Source organism: Physeter macrocephalus, chromosome 6 (genome assembly GCF_002837175.3).
Source record: "Physeter macrocephalus isolate SW-GA chromosome 6, ASM283717v5, whole genome shotgun sequence".
NCBI lineage: Eukaryota > Metazoa > Chordata > Mammalia > Artiodactyla > Physeteridae > Physeter > Physeter macrocephalus.
In genome coordinates, this window is record NC_041219.1 from 92,349,654 (window position 1) to 92,372,964 (window position 23,311).

Sequence of the window (23,311 nt, forward strand, 5' to 3'; positions counted from 1 at the left end):
CATATTTTACTTAAACTGATATTTCACTTATTATTATTGATATTTCAAAGTTATTTAAAATATTTTCTCATTGACTTACCATGAGACTTGTTTCTGTCAGAAATGAGGTCACGTACTTCATTATCATCAACAATGTCTTTCCAAAACTGTAATGAGAAATTATTAGACTTAATTCAGACAATTTGAAATAACTACTCTATTACTTTAAAAATAGTCACGCATACTATAAAACTACAATAGTTCTACTATTTTTAGTTCAAGTAGATATCATTGTATTCTATGTACTTAGTTCTTTAACACAAATGCTAGATTTTTCTATAGTTCAAAGGTGTCATTTTTGCCTGGGGCCCACAGATCCCTAAAAGGTCTGTGAAAAATATAGGGCATCTATGAACATGAATGAGGAGAAAAAAATGACATCTTCATGTTCATTAACCTCTAACTAAAATTTAGCATTTCCTTAGCATTTTCTTCAACTCTGGATGTTAGAAAACGAACCACAGTAGTAATAGCAGAACCTCTGACATTGTCACCAATATGAATCACAGATATTTTCAGATCACTTTATAGCTATGGAAAATATCTAGAAATAGTGTTTATGCTCATCAGTACTTAAAAATTATGATAGTCATTAATCCCATTAGTAAACTGCATACAGTCACAGTATTCCTATTTACAGACTCCTGAGACATAGCTGGCTAGCTACTGAGTAAATCTACATCTAGAAGAAAATCAAACAGCAAGTGGTGAAGTATTTGTGTTCACAAATTTGTAACCCAGATATTTAGGTTTCCTTTCCAGTATTCCATATCAACAAACTGTTTTTTGACCCATAAGAGAGAGGAAATGAGTCGAAATCCACTGCTTAATCTTTTTCAGGCTAAGAAACAAATGCCTATATATTAACATGTCTATACAAAATGAACTTTAATTTTAACTTTTTTACGCCATTCTATCTTGTTACTTCCCTACTAATGAAGAGGCACATGGGCCATTAGTTCACTGTTTATTTCTAAACATTCTGATGTATATTTCTAAATGATTGTATTTTCGCTTTGGGAATTAAAGTTCCTTTGCATTTAGTTACTGATCTGAGAAAAGGTCCACCACCAAAATGACTCACTGCAAAGAAACTCATGATAAAAAATGGTTGGTAACAATAAAAAAGAACTAGGCATATGAAGGAATAAGACAATGTTCAATAATCAAGAAAAAAGGGCCACAGGAAATTCAAATAATAAAGATATCAGAGTGGAATTTTAAATGATCATGGAAAATAAACAAAGAAATAGAAGATAAAATCGAAAAGTTTAGCATGTAAGTAGAAACTATAAGAAATAGCTAAATAGAAATTCTAGAACTGAAAACAAGAACTCAATGGACAGATTTAACAAAGGATTAGATTCAACTCAAGGAAGAATTAGTGATTGGGAGAGACGGCAGAAAAAAATACCAGGTTAGAAGCATAAAGAGACAAAAGGATGAACAGAATAAAAGCATTCAAGACACATACAGTGAAAAGTTCTAACATAAAATTAATTGGAGTTCCTGAGGAAAGATAGAAAGAATGGGCAAAAACAATATTTGAAAAGACAGGATCAAGAATTTTCTAAATCAATTGAAAGATGCCACACCATAGATTTAAGAAGCACTCCAAACTCTAAGAAAAGATAAATAAAATGTGTAGGAGCATCATAATAAAATTCCTGAAAAGCAAAGACAAAGGAAAATCTTAAATGCAAAGGTGGAAAAAGGGACAGATTACCTTGAAAAAGACAACTAAAATTACAGGAAACTTTGTAAAAGAAATAACGGAAGCCAGAGGACAATGGGATATTTTCAAAGTGATGGAAGAAAATATCTGCCAAAGTAGAATCTTTACACAGTGAAATTGCTCTTCAAGAATAAAACTGAAATAAAGACATTTTCTGACAAATGAAAACTGAGAAAAATATCTGCAAACCTGCACTGGGAAAAAAAAGTGCATGAAAAGGTAGATGTGATTTAAATCAAAATAAATGCTGAATAAATAAAATACTAAAAAAAGTCTTATGGGTAAAAATATATATAAAATTAAAATCTATGAAAAATTCTTGGAAGAAAATTTTGCTCAGGCCGTAATGGTACTGGAGTAGTCATCCCATCATAAACCAATATATATATAACAATTGTTTTCACAGACTGGACAAGAGTAATGCAAAACCGTAATCACTGAAACATGGGAAGCAAATGAGGTGAGCTCAGTGACTGCCCCATATCTTTACATAAACACTCTTTCTAGACAACGATACAGAGAAAATAAACCCAAGAGGTCATAGCAATTACTAAACTGAGAAGACATTTTATATATATATATATATATATATATATATATATATGTATATTCTCTTTCTCTCTCTCTCTCTAGATATATATATGTATATACACTCAGCTAATTCAGGTCCAAAAAAGATCATACCTTAGGAATAAAGATAAACTAGTCCTGTATTCGTCATAACAAAACTTAAAAACAACTATCCATATATTAGTTAAAAGCATGCCAGAACAATGTGCAACATTCTTGGAAGACACCAAAAAACAGACACTAAATAATGTAACAGTCTTAATACCTATATCTAATAGAAAATTACTCGATGTACAAAGGAAGTGGGAAACATGACTCATAACTAAGGCAAAAATCAGTTTCAACAAAAAAAGACCCAGAAACAATAAAAATAGTGAAACTAGCAGACAAGAACATTAAAACAACTATTATTAAATATGTTGAAGGATTTAAAGGAAAATATGAACATAATTAAGATGAATGTGGGACAATATAAAAGAGAATCAAATGGAATTTCTAGAGCTGAAAAACATAATATCTGAAATTTAAAAATATGAATAGATGGACTTAATTGGAAAAGAGAAAATAAAGACATAACAATAGAAACTATTCACAATGAAGTACATAGAAAACAAAAAGGTCTAAAAACAATGAACAGAAGCACAGTGGCCTGCAGAACAGTTCCAGAAAAGCAGGAGGGGAAACAAAAAATTTTTAAAGAAATAACTGACAAAAACTTCCCAAATTTCATGAAAAATACCAAACCAAGAAGCTAAATAAACCTCAAGCAAAACAAAACTAACTAAATAAATATAAAAACCACAACAAGGCACATTAAAAAAATCAATGACAAAGAGAACACCTTAAAAGCAGTCAGATAAAACATATCACAAAAGGAAGAACAATAAGAATGAAACTTATTGTCAGTAATAATGCAAACAAGATGGAAATGAAATGTTACCTTTAAAATGCTCATAAAGTATAAATGGTCTGAATGCATTGATGAAAAGCAAGAAATTGTATACTGAAAGGCACACTGAAGGAAGCAGGAGAAGAAAGCCTCAACTATAAGCCATCTATAAGAAACACTATATAAAAAACTACAGATGAAAAGCAGTGATGGAAAAAGATACATGATGAAAACATTAACCATAAAAATGCTGGTGTTGGGCTTCCCTGGTGGCGCAGTGGTTGAGAGTCCACCTGCCGATGCAGGGGACATGGGTTTGTGCCCCGGTCCGGGCAGATCCCACATGCCGCGGAGCGGCTGGGCCCGTGAGCCATGGCCGCTGAGCCTGCGCGTCCGGAGCCTGTGCTCCACAACGGGAGAGGCCACAACAGGGAGAGGCCCGCATACCAAAAAAAAAAAAAAAAAAAAAAAAAAAGCTGATGTTGATAAATAATATCAGACAAGAGACTTCAGGATAAGGGAAATTACCAGATGTCAGGGAGAATAATTCATAATGACAAATAAAATCATCAAGAAAATATAATAATCCTAAATATACATGCCACTAATAATTGAGGTTCAAAACACATGAAGCAAAAGCTGACAGAACTGATAGGGGATACAGACATTCATAATTATAGTTGATAATTCCAACACTCATCTCTCAAGAAATCATAGAACAATTATATAGAAAAGCATTAATGATACAGAAATCTTGAACAACACTTGTCAATGATATCGATTTAATTGTTATCAACAAATATTATATCCAACAATAGTACAACAAACATTCTTTTCAAGTGTGCATAAAACATTCACCAGAAAGACCATATGCTGAGCTATAAAACAAGTCTTGATAAGTTTAAAAAAGATTGAAGTCATATAGAATATGTTATCTGACAAAAATGGAATGTGGTTAAAAATCAGTAATAATAATAATTATGAAAGTAAATAATAAAAGCTAGTTTGAAAACAGTCAGATATTAAACAGCTTACTTCTATATAACCCATGAATCAAAGAAGAAATCACAAGGAAAATGAGAAATACCTTGAACTAAATGATAATGAAAACATAACAAAAATTGTGGGAAACGGCTAACACAGTTTATAGAGGGAATTTATAGCAATATATGCTGATATAAGACAGGAGAAAAAGTTTAAAACCACTGGTCTAAGATTCTATTTAAGAGACCTGGAAAAGAGCAATAATGCACAACAAAAGTAGTATGTAAATCAAAAAATGAGAAAACAGAGATGGAGTTGTTCTATTGTCCCTGCAATTATCTAAGAAGAGGTAAAAGTACTAACTTATTAAACGAGTAAGGATTAAAATATAATCTCTAATGAGAAAACAGAAAAAGTGTATATAAAAACTAAGTGGGCAGAAAACTGAATAATAAACAATATTCAGTCAAATCAATTCAAAAAACGTTAAGAAAGGAGAAGGAAAGAAAACAAACCTGAACAGGCAGGACATATAGAAACCAATTCAGAACATGGTAAATTTAAACATAACTGTATCAAAATTACACTTAATGTAAATGGAATAAATGTACTAATTTAAAAACAAAGTTTTTCACATGGGAAAAAAAAGCTGAAATATGTTATTTACCAAAAAAAAAATTCACCTAAAATATAAGGATAAAAAAGATTGAAAGTAAAATATGAACTATATAAACACCAACCAAATGGAAGCTGATATAGTTATACTGATATCAGACCAAAAAAAAAAAGGATAAAGGAGACTGAAAGGTAACAAGGACGCTTTATAATATGTTCAATTAACCAGAAAGATGTAACAACTATACCTGTGTGCACTAAATAGCCCATTCTCAAAATATAAAAACACAATTATTATAGAACTATAAGCTGAAAGAAACACATCCTCACTCAAACTGGGTGCTTTTAACATCTCTCTTCATAAATGAAGAAATAAACAGCTGAAAAAGCCAGTACTTGCGAACTAGTTCATCTGTACCATTTTTCTAGATTCCACATATATGCATTAATATGAGATATTTGTTTTTCTCTTTCTGACTTACTTCACTCTGTATGACAGTCAGTTTGCAAGGCAGAAATAGAGACACAGATGTAGAGAACAAATGTATGGACACCAAGTGGGGAAAGCGGGGGAGGGGGGAAGGGGAATGAACTGGGAGATTGGGATTGACATATATACACTAATACACATAAAATAACTAATAAGAATCTGCTGTATAGCACAAGGAGCTCTACTTCACTTCGCTGTACAGTAGGAACTAACACAACACTGTAAAACAACTATACCCCAATTTAAAAAAAAAGCCAGTACTGACGTGGAACTATTAAGTATCATGATTAACTGTGTTGCTATAATTTGAAAAGATACATGCACCCCAATGTTCACTGCAGCAGCATTTACGATAGCCAAGACATGAAAGCAACCTAAATGACCATCGACAGAGGAATGGATAAAGAAGATGTGGTACATATATAATGGAATATTACTCAGCCATAAAAAAGAACGAAATCCTGCTATTTGCAGCAACATGATGGACCTAGAGATCATCATACTAAGTGAAGTAAGTCAGACAGAGAAAGATAAATATCATATGATATCGCTTATATGTGGTATCTAAAAAAAAATGGTACAAACGAACTTATTTACAAAACAGAAATAGAGTCACAGATGTAGAAAACAAGCTTATGGTTACCAAAATCAAAAGCACGGGAGGGGGGTATAAATTAGGAGATTGGGATTAACATATACACACTATTATATATAAAATAGATAACTAAAAAGGACCTACTGAATAGCACAGAGAACTCTACTCAATATTCTGTAATAACCTATATGGGAAAAGTATCTAAAAAAGAATGGATATATGTATATGTATAAAAGATTCACTTTGTTGTATAGTTGAAACTAACACAACATTGTATATCAACTATAGTCCAATAAAAAATTTTTTTTAAAATGATTAACTGTGTTTGCTTAACTGACATACATAGAAACTTACACCCAACAACTTCAGAATACCGGCATACCTTGAAGATATTGCAGATTCAGTTCCAGACCACCGCAATAAAGTGAACATCGTAATAAAGTGAGTCAGCACAAATTTGGTTTCCCAGTGCATATAAAAGTTATGTTTATACTACACTGTAGTCTATGAAGTGTGCAACAGCATTATGCCTAAAAAAACAGTGTACATACTTTGAACAGGAAATACTTTATTGCTAAAAAAAAGGTAACCATCATCTGAACCTTCAGTGAGTCACAGCAGTAAAATCAAAGATCACTGATCACAGATGACCAAAACAAATATAATAATAATAAAATAATAATGAAAAAGTTTGAAATATTGAAAGAATTACCAAAATGGGACACAGAGACATGAAATGAGCAAATGCTGTTGAAAAAATGGCACTGATAAACTTGCTCAACGCAGGGTTGCCACAAACCTTAAAGTTGTAAAAATGTATCTGCGAAGCACAATAAAGTGAAGGGCAATAAAACAAGATATGACTGTATATATTATTTTCAAATACACATGGAGTGCTTATAAAATCTGATCAATGCTAAGCTACCAAATAAAGGGTGAAAACATTTCAAAGGTTTAAAATTATAGAGAGTATGTTTCTCTGAACATACTGAAATTCAGTTAGATATTAAGAAGAAAAGGAAACTAGAAAATTTTTCATATGTTTTTAGAAATTAAGAAAATTCCCTTCTAAATAATCCATGTTTCAGAGAGAAAGTCATAATGGAAATATGAAGATATTTTAAAATTAGTTATAATAAAAACATGAAATATCAAAATTGGAAGTATAAAGTTAAATGTGTGCTTGGATGGAATTTTATGGCTTCAAATGTATATATCAGAAAAAATTTTTTAAAAAATCAATAACTGTAAGCGTCAGCTCAAGAAATTAGAAAAAGTGAAGAAACTTAAACACAAAGAATACAGTATGAGAATAAAATATAAATAGCAGAAATTAATGAAAACACACAACAGAGGTGATCATCTATTCATCTTCAACATATTGGTGGTGTCTTCTTGATTTCATGTGATTAGTGATTATACTGACAAACCCATTCCCCATTGTGATTGCATGTGTTACTTTAGTGTACTTTTTTGTGCATCTTACATTTTACTCACCAGTTTTCTGGAGTTATAGAAATTATCTGCTTAACTACAATCAAGAGACTTGGCTTTTAGTGGGTGGGGTAAGGACAGAATATAGAACTTTGGTGAGCTTGTAAAGCTGGGAATTAAAAATGCAACTCCATATCATGGTGAGAAATCTGAAGGTTTAATACCCTCGAAGAAAGGGAAACAAAAGGGATTGACTGTCTCTACTTGAGCTTTCAGTTAAAAACAATCCATGATATATTCACCACTAGACTGCTCCACATCTCCCATGGATTTGTTTTTACCATCAGAGTAATCAGAAAAATCTCCAATAAAAAAATTAATATAAAGTCATTCTGATCAGTATTTCCTTTCAAGTGACTGGCAAAAGCAACACAGAAGTGAAGAAATACTCTCCAACCAATCTGTACAAAAATCCTACAGAAAGAAATCTGCTGAAATTTATAAACCAACATTACAAAACACAAAGGAATAATCCACCAAGTCAGAATCAGCAGAATTAGAGTTGCAGGAGGCTTAGACATTAGCATTATCAGGTATGTGTATATGTACATATCTTTAAGCTTTCATTTATATTTTACATATAAAATATATATTCATGTTTATATATCATATATTTAATTCTTATATAATTTAATTATATTAATAAAAAGATATTTTAAATTTATATTTTAAAAAGTATAAAAGGAGAACATCAAAAAGGGAAAATTTGAAAAAATACAATGAGAATTTCTAGAAATTAAAACACAGGCACTATAATAAAACTTAACAAACAAATCAAGTGCCATATTAGACACAGCTGAAGCGTGATTAAGTGAACTGAAAAAGAATCCTAAGGAAATTACCAGGACTGCTACTCACAGTCTGGGTATCCTTTGATTTACTGCTTTTGTTACAGATTTATCATTCTCAGAAATCTATGTATGGTAACTAAAAACTTTACTTCTGTTTATTAGCTATTCAAAACAATTTTTTACTCAATCACAATTTGTATGTAAAATAAGCAACCATTGACCCTTGGCCCTTGGCTACATGTAATTCAATGGTTCAATATTTTAATTTATATGAATTACCTTAACAAAATCTCTATCAGTCTTCTCCTTCCATTCTTCTCCAAATACAGTAGAAAAGGATCCTAAAGCTAAAAGAATAATAGTGTATTCAGTAAAATGAAATTATTTCTTTCACTTAGTTCCTTAATAGGTAGGTTTGGAAAAACAGTAAAACTACATTTTAGGATACCTTGTTCATTAAAAATTGTTTCATAATAAATGATAGAAAGTCATGATAATTTCTTTTGAAATACTGTTTTTTAAATTATAGAATTTAAAGAAAGTTTATGTCACTACAATCTAAAAATACACAACTCACTTTCATAATAGTTATACAGACAATAAGAAAAAAATGAGGGTACTGTAATAGTTACTCTGCATTAGTTTTCATTTGTAGAAGAGAAACATATTAAAAAGTCAAACTGATGCTACTGCTATTAGATTGCCAAACTGTTATAACTTTAAATCTTCATATTCATTTCAAAAATAATTATGTAATTCATATTTGAAATATTAATGGACAAAGCATTCTTTGGGAATAATTCCCACAATGAAATCTCCTTTAGGAAACATTCTCAGCTATAGCTTGTTTGTATTTCTTGATAAAGTTGTCAGGAGCAAAGTCAAACCATCTATTTTCAAAAGCTTCTTAATAACACCCTGCTCCCTCCTGACAACAGAGGTTAAGGTATGTAGATACATATTGCTTTTCTCTCCTCTGCGTTGCTAACTCATTTTGTCAGTTACAGGACCAGACAGTAAAGTCGTATAATACAAATGTCTAAGCTGTGACACAATAGGCATCTACCTTTAAAAATCAGGTAAGTACTTTCATCAACTACCTGTAATTATCTGTATTCTGTAATGAAAGCTATTGGTTTTCAAATGCAGAGAGAAAACTATGTATTGGCAATTTTTAACAGAAAAACTAGTTTTATGAATGTAATTCTTTAAAAAAAAACACAAGTAAATCTGCTTAAATGGATGTGCCGTGACATGCATAACATATGGATATATTTTCTGTTGTAAAAGATTTACTGAATGTTTGCAGTCTTATTACACCTTTAAGTATAGACCTAATATTTATACTTAATATTGAGTTAAAGTTGTAAAGTACTTAGGTTAGAATAAGACTATTCATTGAAAAAGTACTAATAAGGGTGAAGAATGGAAACAGTTTAACATTATATTGATATTAGGATCATGGGGACATGATATAAAGAACAGATTTGAAGTTTTTAATAAATAAATTTAACTACAGTGACCTAAAGAAGAATTTCATAAAATATCAAATTTATATAGATGTAGCAGCTTAATCAGAAAAATGAAGTCCACACCCTACTAAAGAGACAAAATTTTGTTTGTCCTGAAGAAAACCTTATAAAGAAAAACTTCACTGGGAAAAGAATACTGAATGGAAATATAAGATGGAAAAATTAAATTTTTGTCACATGGAATTTTTATTATACTTCTTCAAACACATATATGTATAAACATTCCACACCTTCAAAGAAAGTGGTATCTACATTTTCTCTCAATTAAAATTCCATTCCCTAAAAAAATTCAAAACCTCTCAAGAGCCTTATGAAATATACCCATAATCAAATATACCCTTACTCTTCAAACTCAAAAGAATTATTTTCATAATATAAAACCACTGTTTTAAGTATACGGTCTTCATAAAGTCCCTATGTACTCTGGAACTCTAAACTTCTAACTGTTGAAATAAAAGAAACATCTGTTAAGTAGCATTTGCTAAATTATTAATGTTTTAGATTGCTACTCTACATAATAATTTAGTCTGAGATAAACAAAAACGCTAAAGAATGCAAGAAGATAAACTGGGTGTAAAGAATGTCATGCCTCAGTGCATTAAAACTGGTAAGCTCACTTTTATCGTATATACAAATGTAATTCTTATTCAATGATTAAATGGTAAGAATTCACTAAAATTATTCTGGTCTGAGAATATTTACTATTTTTTAAAACTTCATTTTAAGATTTCTAAAAAAATGTGAAACAATTTAAAACCATCCTATATTAGATGCTGAAAAATGTCTTTAAAAGAGCAAAATGAAATATTAGGAAGCAAAGAACATGAGAGTGAGATGGAAATCCACCAAATTTAGATCTTCAAAGTTACAACACAAACTGGTTAAGTGCTAATCTTTGTTCCTCCTCCAAGTAACCAAGAATAGTTTCTGGCAGGGTAAGAAACTCATTTTCTCTTTTGTTTAATTTCAGAATGTCTTCATACAAAATAAGTACATGTCAAATTGTAAGGACTCCTACTCAGGGAATTCCCTGGAGGTCCAGTGGTTAGGACTCCGTGCGCTCACTGCTGAGGGACTGGTTCAATCCCTGGTCAGGAAACTAAGATCCCACAAGCCGTGCGGCACGGCCAACAACAACAGCAACAACAACAACAACAAAGGAATCCTACTTAGATAATCCCAAATAAAAGTATGTTTGAAAATTATACTACTGACCCAAATTACAGAAAAATGAACTCATTTGCAAACACATCACTGTTTAAAGATAAAAATACTCATGAACCTATGAAATATTACATGAAATTCTCAGACTATATCTACTGTTCTATATAGTTTCCTATATGATAATTTCAAAATATATCAATACCTTAATCCATTAATATACTTCTGGCAAAAGAAGTTACATGGTATTGGGGTAGAAGGAGGGTTGAGAAGCAAGAAAAAATTTTATGTCAATAACATTCAGCTGACATAGAATATTTTAAAAAGAAAAACTATAGCAGGAAAAAATTTCAAAACATATTTTCTAAATCCCTATTAAACTAGGGATTGCTAGTTAAATTGCTCAATTAAAGAATTGAGCAATCTGGTCTGAAAAGTAACCTAGATTTGAGATAATTTCACAGAAAACAAAGAACGTGATTTATAAAAAACTATAAACAGCAAATCCTACAAGTAAAAAAATATGAAATATTTGATCATTCTTATTTTGACGATTTATTCAGCAAATTTTCAAATTCATTGACCTAAATTGTTTAGTTAAAAATTATAACTACACACCAGCAGAAATAAGACTTCAGAAAACAATTTCTTCCAGGTCCTATTTTTCACTATCAGAATTTTGTATCAAACAATTTTCTCAAATCAACAAACCCAAATTTAATATAAGAAAAATACAGCATTTTAATTTCAAAAGCTCTAGTGAGGCTTTTATTATTCAAATATATAAGGTTAAAAAAAATCCAAACATTCACTATTTTAAATAATACATTTAATATAACAAAAGGAAATAAAGAATGCTACTATATTGCCTAATAAAAAGTACTTTCCTTCTTAAAAACCTTTAAAAAAATCTATAACACCTTTAATAGAATGATTATACAAAACATTAAGGCTAAAACTTACTGTCATCAAACACCCCGGCATTAGCAAGCAATAAAGTGATGATTTTAGGGTCTTTTTCAAGTTGCATGACATGTTTGCTTTCATTTGATAGGAGAGTGCATACATTAATAGCAAAGTCCACTTCATTTGGGAGTCCAGATAATAGTGAAAGCACCAATTTATTATAATCATTTGGCGAATTGAAGTCCATAGACAGCCCATAACTTTGACGCAGATAATCTAACAAAGACAAAAATGAAAACACTGTTAAGTATATCAAGGATTAGAAACCTTTTATGGTTAATATCTTCTGAATACAGGACAGAAGTTTGTTTTCTTTTATAAAATATAAACTGAGTAGAAGTTTAGAGTTCAACTTTCTAAACTTAAGTGAAAATCACATTCCTCAAAAAGTATTAAAATATAAAAAATGTACATATTCTGTTGGATATCACTGCGAAATTACTATTGTATCTTTATTTTAATTTACCTAATCTACATTTTTTATTCTTGTATTTCAAGGGACTTACTCCGATTTTTAAGTACTATAAGCCAGAAAGACTGGTTCCTTTCAAATTTTTAACAATATCATGTTTCTAAACACGCTGCCTACCTTCTTTACCCAATTTTGGGAGGATTATTACTTGTTTAGGTCAGATTTTTTGCCATATAATATGTAAAATTCATGCTTTTTAGTTCTACAGTTCTATGAGTTTTGATAGTCTTTTAACCACAACCACAATGGAGATAGAGAGTATTTCTATCACCCCAAAGAAGTTTCTTTATGCTTCTTTGTAGTTGATCCTCTATTCTATCCATAAAGAACCACTGATCTACTTTATTTCAAAATGCCAATTAAACAGAATCACACAATATATATCTTTTTGTGTCTGATTTATTTCATTTAGCAAAATGCTTTTGAGGTTAGTATCCATTTTGATGTGTGTATCACTAGTTGGTTCCTTTTTACTGCCATAGTATGGCTGTAACATAATTTATCCATTCCCTAGTTGAAGGACATTTGGACTGTGTCCAGTTTTTGGCACTTCTGAATACAGTTGCTGTAAACATTCACATACAGGACTTTGTGCGGACGTATTTCTTCATTTCTCTTGGACTGCTGCGTCATACAAAGTGTATGTTTAACTTTGTAAGAAACTGTGAAACTGTTTTCCAAAGTGGTGGTAACATTCTGTCTTTCCACCAGCGTTGTATGAGAGAGTTCCTGGTGCTGTACATCCTTGTCAGCACTTAATACTGTCAGTTTAAAATATTCTGAATATAAGTCACTTATCTAATATTTGTTTTGTAAATATTTTCTCCCAGATAGTGAATGGTTTGCCTTTTCATTTTCTTAACAATGTCTTCAAAGGAAGTTTTAATTTTGATGAAGCGTGATTTATAAATTTTTACCTCTACAGTTCATGCTTTTGTGTCCTAACAAATCTTTTCCTAACTAAGATGTTATGTAGAAGAATTAGAACATTTTTAGAACTTTGAAGGTAGGGAAGATGGGATTACAGAACACTAATATATTTTACATCATAATATATACATATTAGAAAATGTTATATTTCTAGAAATACTGACTCTTAATTGGTGCAGTTTAGGCCTTGGCAGCTACGTCCTGAGACATATACCCCTAGTACATTTTTCACATAAAGATCTAATTAGTTTAATGGCAAAAGGCAAGAAACAAGAGTTAGAAAACTGCTAGATGAAACATTTCAGAAAAATATGGATTTGAAAAAAAATCTTTTTAAAATGTCACTAAATGGAATGCAAGTAGGAATCTATTGTCACAACATGCCACAGAAGAAAATCATGTAAGTAAGAAACTTCTTCATTTCCCAGTGTAGATATCTGAGGAGACACCTCTTCAATTCTAAAATATTCTAGGAATTTCTCCAATAAGAAGTATCACAATACACTTATAAATGAATAAGACACTGATTCTTTATAATATTTAAGGTTGAACAATAATATATTGTTCATTTTTTATAATCTTAAAAGTAAAATTTCTTATAAATAACATAAATATCTGGGGAAAATGTAACATAACTTCTGTGAATATAGGAATAGATTTTGATATTTCTATACTGCACACTGGAATTGATCATGAGATGCCAAGCCTCAGCAATAATTAAGTTTTTAGATTCCACAAAATTTTCATGCAAATCTCTTCAACAGAAAACAAACTGGAACCTATATTCAACATCTGTCAGTCTTCCTTATGTGCTTTCAATATGATCTTGGAATTGTTCTGTTTGCTACTGAAGAATAACAGATGCCATCATATACTCAGTTCAATACATCCTTACGTGAATGACTTTGCCAAAGTCATCTCCGATTAAAATAAAATGAATAAATATGATAATTATGAAAAGTCCTCTAATTATATGAGGCTTGGTAAAGATTCCTAAGATAATATATGAGAAAATGCTTACAAGATTTTAAGAGCCTCCCTTCCCATCCCCAAGGAGGTATGATTAAATAGCTACAATGTTACAATGTGAATGGGATAGGAAATTTTCAACATTCTTGACTCAATGTTTATACAAACGCATCACTGCTGACAAATTAATTTAATCTGAGGCAATCTCTTTGTTTTCAGTTTAGAGGAAAGGGAGAATTGTTCCTGGAGTGCTGTTTACATTAAAGATATTAGACAGTACATTCTTTCCATTGATATTGGCAGTGATTGCTGTAGTTCAAATGTCTGTAAGAATATGGGACATGTAAAGGAAAATCTTTGCTCAAATACAACTGATAAAACTAAAATAATAAATCTTCCTGTATAAAGCCCTCCCAAATTTACGTAACAAAAATGTGAATGGATACGGTGCTTGGCCTCCTTTGACCAAACTGACTGAATTGGATTAAATGATTACTAAAATCCTTGCTAGCTCTAAAATTCTACAATTCTATTAATTCCAATGAGTTGTCATGTGCCAATTTTGCCTTTCATAATTTTTCTACTAAAGATATTGCAAACAAATTTAAAATTAAAAATTTTTAATTTAGAAACTTATTATTTTTTTAATTTTAAAGTGTAAGAGAAGATGAACAAAAAGTCTTTAGTAATCTACACTACAATTCTGCAGAACTGACTGTATCCAAATCAATACCAAGGAAGAAAGAATAAAGACGGAAACAAAAAGATTAGGTATTTATGGCATGGAAAAGTATGAAAAACTATGCAAATAAAACAACCATATTTTGATGTCAATGTTTACTAATTCTAAAATTCAAAGCAAAATCTATGAATACTTTTTTGGCCACTTCAAGTCACTGGGCAAAAGGCGTCAGTATCCTTAAAGAAAACTTTGGTCCCATATTCTATCAATGTACAATATTCTATCATGACAATTATGAGTAGAATTGCACTTCATACTAAATGCCAATTTATTATATTACCTTTCAAAATACTGTTTTAGAATACCTTTTCTTAATATCAACAATATAAGCATCTCTAGATAAAATACATTTATCCAAATACATTAATCTAAACCTATAAGAAGAGTAAGGCTGTATAATCAAAGATGTACACACAAATATTTTAAACATTCTTATTAAAATTTCCTAAGGCTCTTAATCTACCACCATGTAATTCTACGTGGGTGTTTATTTACACACACACAAACAGACACACACCTATATATTGTCAGCTATGAAGCTTACTATATTTCCTTAATGGCATTTGAAAAGAATCATCAGTGAAGGATTTGGTTTTTTTTTTTGTTTGTTTTTTGTTTTTTTGTGGTATGCGGGCCTCCCTCTGTCGTGGCCTCTCCCGTTGCGGAGCACAGGCTCCGGACGCGCAGGCTCAGCGGCCATGGCTCACGGGCCCAGCCGCTCCACGGCATGTGGAATCCTCCCAGACCGGGGCGCGAACCCGGTTCCCCTGCATCGGCAGGCGGACGCGCAACCTCTGCGCCACCAGGGAAGCCCAAGGATTTGTTTTATATATTGATGGTCATGTTAATTTTTAGAACACTGTCATAATGTTGCTATGGCTCCTTGTAGAAAAATAAAAAGCACCTTCAAATTCATAAATGCTGCCCTGAAACACTACCTCTTTTCAGTTTGAATTAGATATATTGTAGTCTGATGTTCCCCAGCAAGTCCTAGTTTTTTTTCCTTTCATGAGTCCCCAATCCTGATTTTGTCAAACATGTTACATATATTACATAACTGCTCAGATTCTCCTTAAAAAAAAAAAAAGACAGACATATGACAACATATCAGAAATGAGTTATTGTAACACCAGATTAAGAAATTGTCATTCCCTTAAAAATTGTGTAGCTCTATCAATGACTTTCATTAGGCTTCTGAAATACCTTCTTCCTTGAAGTAAATCATGTTTAATTAGGGGAGAGGGACAAAAAAAAAACAGATCCAGAAAAAAATTTAATTTTAAACAAGATCTAATGTAGAAATGGGTCAGTTTGAGAAGCTGGAATAGACACCAAACTCTATTTAAGCTACAAGAATGGACAGTTCTGCTGTTGACGAAATATAGGAACAACACAGTTACAAGATGGTCTTAAAGGTCTTTAGTACAAGGTCTCATTCAATGTAGGAATACCCTCTATAACATCCTTGAATTAGATAATGGTCATTAGCTCTTTTTAAAAACAGGAAGCATATCACCCAACAAGTCACCCCATTTTATTTAATCAGCTTAAGCTATTAGTAAGATATTCTACATGGTGACTTAAAATGTTCCCTTTTAACAGTAGTTCTTGAGGTAATAACTTCTCATTAAAGATAAAGCTAGATTTGGTTTGCACTCACCACTGCCACCACCCCTCCCAAGCCCCAATTATACAAAAGCATCAGAAGAAAGCCTCTTCTAACGGAGACCACAGATTCTAGGAGATTCTGTTTCCTCAGCTGATTGGGGAAGAAACAGAGTCAAATTCAACATGAAAGAAACTGAAAATAGATAATGGAAAATTTAAATCAGTGATACTGGCACAAACGAGGGAGCTTAAAACTAAGGACTACCTAAGAGATTGGTATTAGTACCAATGAAGAATAATAAAGATCTAGATAATTGTATATTTTATAAAGAACATACCCTTGAAAAAGATGTATCTCCTCTTTTTCAGGCCAAATGTTGGTGATTAAAGAAAAGAGATGCTTACCTCTTCAGAGCTCTCTTCCTAAGCATTACCGTCTCAAACCCCACCCCCCCCCAGCCACAAACAACGGAACTCCCATCTATTCTGTCTCAAGAACCTCTTTATTAGACTCTCAACCTGATTATTTCCAACTTGAGTCCTGTTCTTTTTAGCTGCAGATTCCTCTATAACCATTACAAGAATGACATGAATGAAAAGAATCTTAAATCCCTGGTACCATGGCAGGAAAATAGTTGAATAGTAAGAAACATTTCTGAGAAATTCTGGTGCTGGGAATTCCAGGAATTGTAGAAAATCTAGTAGATGCTATGAGTACTCCTTTGGCTTCCCTAATCCTAACAGGACCTTCCTCTCCTCACTTAAGTAACTATTCAGGTTAAACTAATCCTTAGACAAAGAAATAATTTTAAAACTTCACTTGAAAATACAGGTATATTTGTAACTCTAAATTCCTGCAACTAAAAATCTTACATGCAGGCTATGACAGAAAGGGCCCTCATACCAATTAGTTCAATTCAATTCATTGGATGATGTCTATTTTCCTAATTCAAAACTGTGGAACTATGCCTTGCTCATTTCCAGTGATATTTACCTGACACACTGTGTTGCTGGTAATTGTAGGAAGATGGAATTGCACCAATAGGAAGCTGTGGTTTGGGATTGCCTGGTGGTACCTCATCATCATCCTCCCCAAAATGATGAACTTTCTCGTACTTTTCTAGGTAACTGAAATAGAAAAACAGTACAGCAGAGATTTAAAACAGATATACATCTTGTTTTTTAACTCCCACCACATATATCTGTTTTCCTTTTCTAGAGGCCCTAAATTTAAAATAATAATAATAATAACAAGATACCACAAACCTCATATTAGTGGGACAGTCACTTCAGCAGTAATACTGAAGACAAACTCACTGTAATTGTTCTACAAGTGTTTTTAAATTTTCAGAAAAGACCACACCATGGCTCAAATAAAAATGTAAAAGTAAAGAATATCAAAGGACAACTACATGTAGATGAACAACAGTACATTTTATTTACTGATTAAAAAAAATTATACATGGTCACTGTAAAATCCACATGAAGGGGCTTCCCTGGTGGCACAGTGGTTGAGAATCCGCCTGCCAATGCAGGGGACATGGGTTCAAGCCCTGGTCCTGGAAGATCCCACATGCTGCGGAGCAACTAAGCCTGTGCACCACAACTACTGAGCCTGCGCTCTAGAAACCGTGAGCCACAACTAGTGAGCCCGCATGCTGCAACTACTGAAGCCCGCACACCTAGAGCCCGTGCTCTGCAACGAGAAGCCAACACAATGAGAAGCCCGCACACTGCAATGAAGAGTAGCCCCCACTCGCCACAACTAGAGAAAGCCCGTGTGCAGCAACGAAGACCCAACACAGCAAAAAATAAATAAATAAATTTATTTAAAAAAAAAAAAAACACGTGAAAATGAGAAGATTCCCTGGCCTCCACATCTCACTCATCACAGATAACCACAGGTTCATGTGCTTCCTGCATATTTTCTGTGCATGTTTTTATCTAACAACATATTTTAGAGATCTGAGCATGTCAATACACACAGTACTACCTCAGTCTTTTTTGTTTTTTGTTTTTTTTCGGTACGCGGGTCTCTCACTGTTGTGGCCTCTCCCTTTGCGGAGCACAGGCTCCGGACGCGCAGGCTCAGCGGCCATGGCTCACGGGCCCAGCCGCTCCATGACACGTGGGATCTTCCCAGACCGGGGCATGAACCCGTATTCCCTGCATCGGCAGGCGGACTCTCAACCACTGCGCCACCAGGGAAGCCCTTTTTTTTTCTTTTAAAATTTATTTATTTGGCTGTGATGGGTTTTAGTTGGGGCATGCAGGATCTGGTTCCCGACCAGGGATCGAACCCGGGCCCCCTGCATTGGGAGTGCGGAGTCTTAACCCCTGGACCACCAGGGAAGTCCCTACATCAGTCTTTTTTAATGGCTGTATAATATATGGTCCTATTGATACATCATAATTTAACGAGATCTCTAGCGCTATAACTAGCTATGTTCAGTTTTGCTTTTTGCTATTACAAGTCATGAAACAATAAGATTAATCTCAGCACTTGTTTAAATATTTTTCCCTCAATAGACACTGGAAATGGTATTATCAACTTTAAACAACAATATGGCCAAATTCTCACCCAAAACTGATGTGCCCAATACATTTTGACCAATTTATAAGATAGTTCCTGTATTCCCCACTGGATCACCGTTACAGGGTATGGTCAATCTTCTTAATATTAACTAGAATTAAATTCCCAAATTTACAGTAAGATTCCCACAAGAAAGATTTTTAAATGGGGAAACAATTGATCAAATCTCTGTCAAACACAACACTGTAACTAATGAACTTGTTACTACACTTCATAAGAACTTAAGCTGATTAATACCAGGGTAAAGTTCTAAATGTGATCATTTTATAGATCAATCCTTCCATCATTCCTGATCCAGGCAGGTACTAAGTCCATTAGTCACTATTTTAAAAGTCCTGCAGAGGAAGGGCCTAAAGATGGTGGAGGTGTAAGACGTGGAGACCACCTTCCTCCCCACAAATACATCAAAAATACATCTACATGTGGAACAGCTCCCACAGAACACCTGAATGCTGGCAGAAGACCTCAGACTTCCCAAAAGGAAAGAAAATCCCCACGTACCTGGGTAGTGCAAAAGAAAAAAGAAGAAAACATAGACAAAAGAATAGGGACGGACTTGCACCTCGGGGAGGGAGCTGTGAAGGAGGAAAACTTTCCACACACTAGGAAGCCCCTTCACTGGTGGAGACAGGGGGTGGGCAAGACGGAAGCTTTGGAGCCACAGAGGAGAGCGCAGCAACGGGGTGCGGAGGGCAAAGCGGAGAGATTCCTGCACAAAGGATCGATGCTGGCCACCACTCACCAGCCCAAGAGGCTTGTCTGCTCCTCCGCCAGGGCGGGTGGAGGCTGGGAGCTGAGGCTCCAGCTTCAGAGGTCAGACCCCAGGGAGAGGACTGGGGTAGGCTGCATGAACACAGCCGGAAGGGGGCTAGTGCACCACAGCTAGCAGGGAGGGAGGCCAGGAAAAAGTCTGGAACTGCCTAAGAGGCAAGAGACCATTGTTTCGGGGTGCGCGAGGAGAGGGGATTCACAGCACTGCCTAAGTGAGCTCCAGAGACGGCACGAGCTGTGGCTATCAGCAAGGACACCAGAGACGGGCATGAGACGCTAAGGCTGCTGCTGCCGCCACCAAGAAGCCTGTGTGCGAGCACAGGTCACTATCCATACCGCCCCTACCGGGAGCCTGTGAAGCCCGCCGCTGCCAGGGTCCCGTGATACAGGGACAACTTCCCGGGAGAACACACGGTGTGCCTCAGGCTGATGCAACGTCACGCCGGCCTCTGCCGCTGCAGGCTAGCCCCGCATCCATACCCCTCCCTCCCCCCCGCCTGCCTGACTGAGCCAGAGTCCCCGAATCAGCTGCTCCTTTAACCCCATCCTCTCTGAGCGAAGAGCAGATGCCCTCAGGCGACCTACACGCAGAGGCGGGGCCAAAACCAAAGCTGAATCCCAGGAGCTGTGCGAACAAAGAAGAGAAAGGGAAATCTCTCCCAGCAGCCTCAGGAGCAGCGGATTAAAGCTCCACATTCAACGTGATGTACCCTGCATCTGTGGAATACCTGAATAACAACGAATCATCCCAAAATTGAGACAGTGGACTTGGGGAGCAACTATAGACTTGGGGTTTGCTTTCTACATCTAACTTCTTTCTGGTTTTATCTTTATCTTAGTTTAGTATTTAGAGCTTATTATCACTGGTAGATTTGTTTATTGATTTGGTTGCTCTCTTCTTTCTCTCTTTTTCTTTTTTTTAAATTATTCTTAATTTTTTTATTTTTAATAACATTTTTCAATTTTTATTTTACTAAATTTATTTTATTTTTTTTCTTTCTTTTTTCTCTCCCTTTTATTCCTAGCTGTGTGGCTGACATGGTCTTGGTGTTCCGGCCAGGTGTCAGGCCTGAGCCTTTGAGGTGGGAGAGACGAGTTCAGGACATTGGACCACCAGAGACCTCCCGGCCCCATGTAATATCAAACGGCGAAAGATCTTCCAGAGATCTCCATCTCAACACTAAGAACCAGCTCCACTCAACGGGCAGCAGCTATAGTGCTGGACACCCCATACCAAACAACTAGCAAGACAGGAAGACAACCCCACCCATTAGCAGAGAGGCTGCCTAAAATCATAACGTCACAGACACTGCAAAACACACCACCGGACGTGGTCGTGCCCACCAGAAAGACAAGATGGAGCCTCATCCACCAGTCCCCTCCACCAGGAAGCCTACACAACCCACTGAACCAATCTTAGCCACTGGGGGCAGACACCAAAAACAACGGGAACTATGAACCTGCAGCCAACGAAAAGGAAACCCCAAACACAGTAAGTTAAGCAAAATGAGAAGACAGAGATCTTGGAAACAGAATGGAGAAAATACAAGAAACATTTAACAAGGACCTAGAAGAACTAAAGAGTGAACTAAACAATGAGGAACAACACAAGAAATGAAATTAAAAATTCACTAGAGGGAATCAATAGCAGAATAACTGAGGTAGAAGAACGGACAAGTAACCTGGAAGACAAAATGGTGGAAATAACTACCACAGAGTAGAATAAAGAAAAAAGAATGAGAAGAATTGAGGACAGTCTTACAGACCTCTGGGACAACATTAAATGCACCAACAGTTGAATTATAGGGGTCCCAGAAGAAGAAGAGAAAAAGAAAGGGTCTGAGAAAATATTTGAAGAGATTACAGTTGAAAACTTCCCTAATATGGGAAAGGAAATAGTCTATCAAGTCCAGGAAGGGCAGAGAGTCTCATACAGGATAAATCCAAGAGAAACATGCCAAGACACATATTAATCAAACTATCAAAAATTAAATACAAAGAACAAATATTAAAAGCAGCAAGGGAAAAGCAACAAATAACATACAAGGGAATCCCCATAAGGTTAACAGCTAATTTCTCAGCAGACACTCTGCAAGCCAGAAGGGTGTGGCAGGACACATTTAAAATGATGAAAGGGAAAAACCTACAACCAAGATTACTCTACCCAGCAAGGATCTCATTCAGATTCGAAAGAGAAATTAAAACCTTTACAGAAAGGAAAAGCTAAGAGAATTCAGCACCACCAAACCAGCTTTACAGCAAATGTTAAAGGAACTTCTCTAGGCAGGAAACACAAGAGAAGGAAAAGACCTACAAAAACAAACCCAAAACAATTAAGAAAATTGTAATAGGAACATACATAAGGATAACTACCTTAAATGTAAATGGATTAAATGCTCCCACCAAAGGACATGGATTGGCTGAATGGATACAAAAACAAGACCCATATATATGCTGTCTACAAGAGACCCACTTCAGACCTAGGGACACATACGGACTAAAAGTGAGGCGATGGAAAAAGATACTCCATGCAAATGGAAATCAGAAGAAAGCTGGAGTAGCAATTCTCATATCAGACAAAATTGTAAATACTTATGCACCCAACATAGGAGCACCTCAATACCTAAGGCAAATGCTAACAGCCATAAAGGGTGAAATCGACAGTAACACAATCATACTAGGGGACTTTAACACCCCACTTTCACCAATGGACAGATCATCCAAAGGAAAACAAGCTTTAAATGAAACATTAAACAAGATGGACTTAACTGATATTAATAGGACACTCCATCCAAAAACAACAGAATATACTTTCTTCTCAAGTGCTCATGGAACATTTTCCAGGATAGATCCTATCTTGGATCACAAATCAAGCCTTGGTAAATTAAGAAAATTGATATTGTATCAAGTATCTGTTCCAACCACAACGCTATGAGACGAGATAGCAATTACAGGAAAATATCTGTGAAAAATACAAACACATGGTGGCTAAACAATACACTACTAAATAACCAAGAGATCACTGAAGAATCCAAAGAGAAAATCAAAAAATACCTAGAAACAAATGACAATGAAAACGTGACAACCCAAAACCTATGGGATGCAGCAAAAGATGGTCTAAGAGGGAAATTTATAACAATACAATCCTACCTCCAGAAAAATGAAACATCTCAAACAAACAAACAAATAAACAAACAACCTTACACCTAAGGCAAATACAGAAAGAAGAACAAGGAAACCCCAAAGTTAGCAGAAGGAAAGAATCATAAAGATGAGATTGGAAAAAGAAATGAAGGAAACGCTAGCAAAGATCAATAAAACTAAAAGCTGGTTCTTTGACAAGATAAACAAAATTGATAAACCAT

At 34.3% G+C, this 23,311-nt stretch overlaps 1 protein-coding gene across 2 annotated transcripts in view; it reads right to left on the minus strand.

Annotated features, from left to right (window-relative positions):
* The window catches only part of ARID2 (AT-rich interaction domain 2), a 161,460-nt gene that overhangs the window by 55,890 nt on the left and 82,259 nt on the right, over positions 1-23,311 (minus strand). For both annotated transcript variants that reach the window (XM_024122823.3, XM_028491395.2), the window contains 4 exons: positions 17,577-17,710; positions 11,859-12,077; positions 8,482-8,549; positions 80-146 (listed from right to left, as the gene is read on the minus strand). In XM_024122823.3, coding sequence (XP_023978591.1) covers positions 80-146; positions 8,482-8,549; positions 11,859-12,077; positions 17,577-17,710 — 488 coding nt within the window. The remainder of the gene's footprint in view (positions 1-79; positions 147-8,481; positions 8,550-11,858; positions 12,078-17,576; positions 17,711-23,311) is intronic.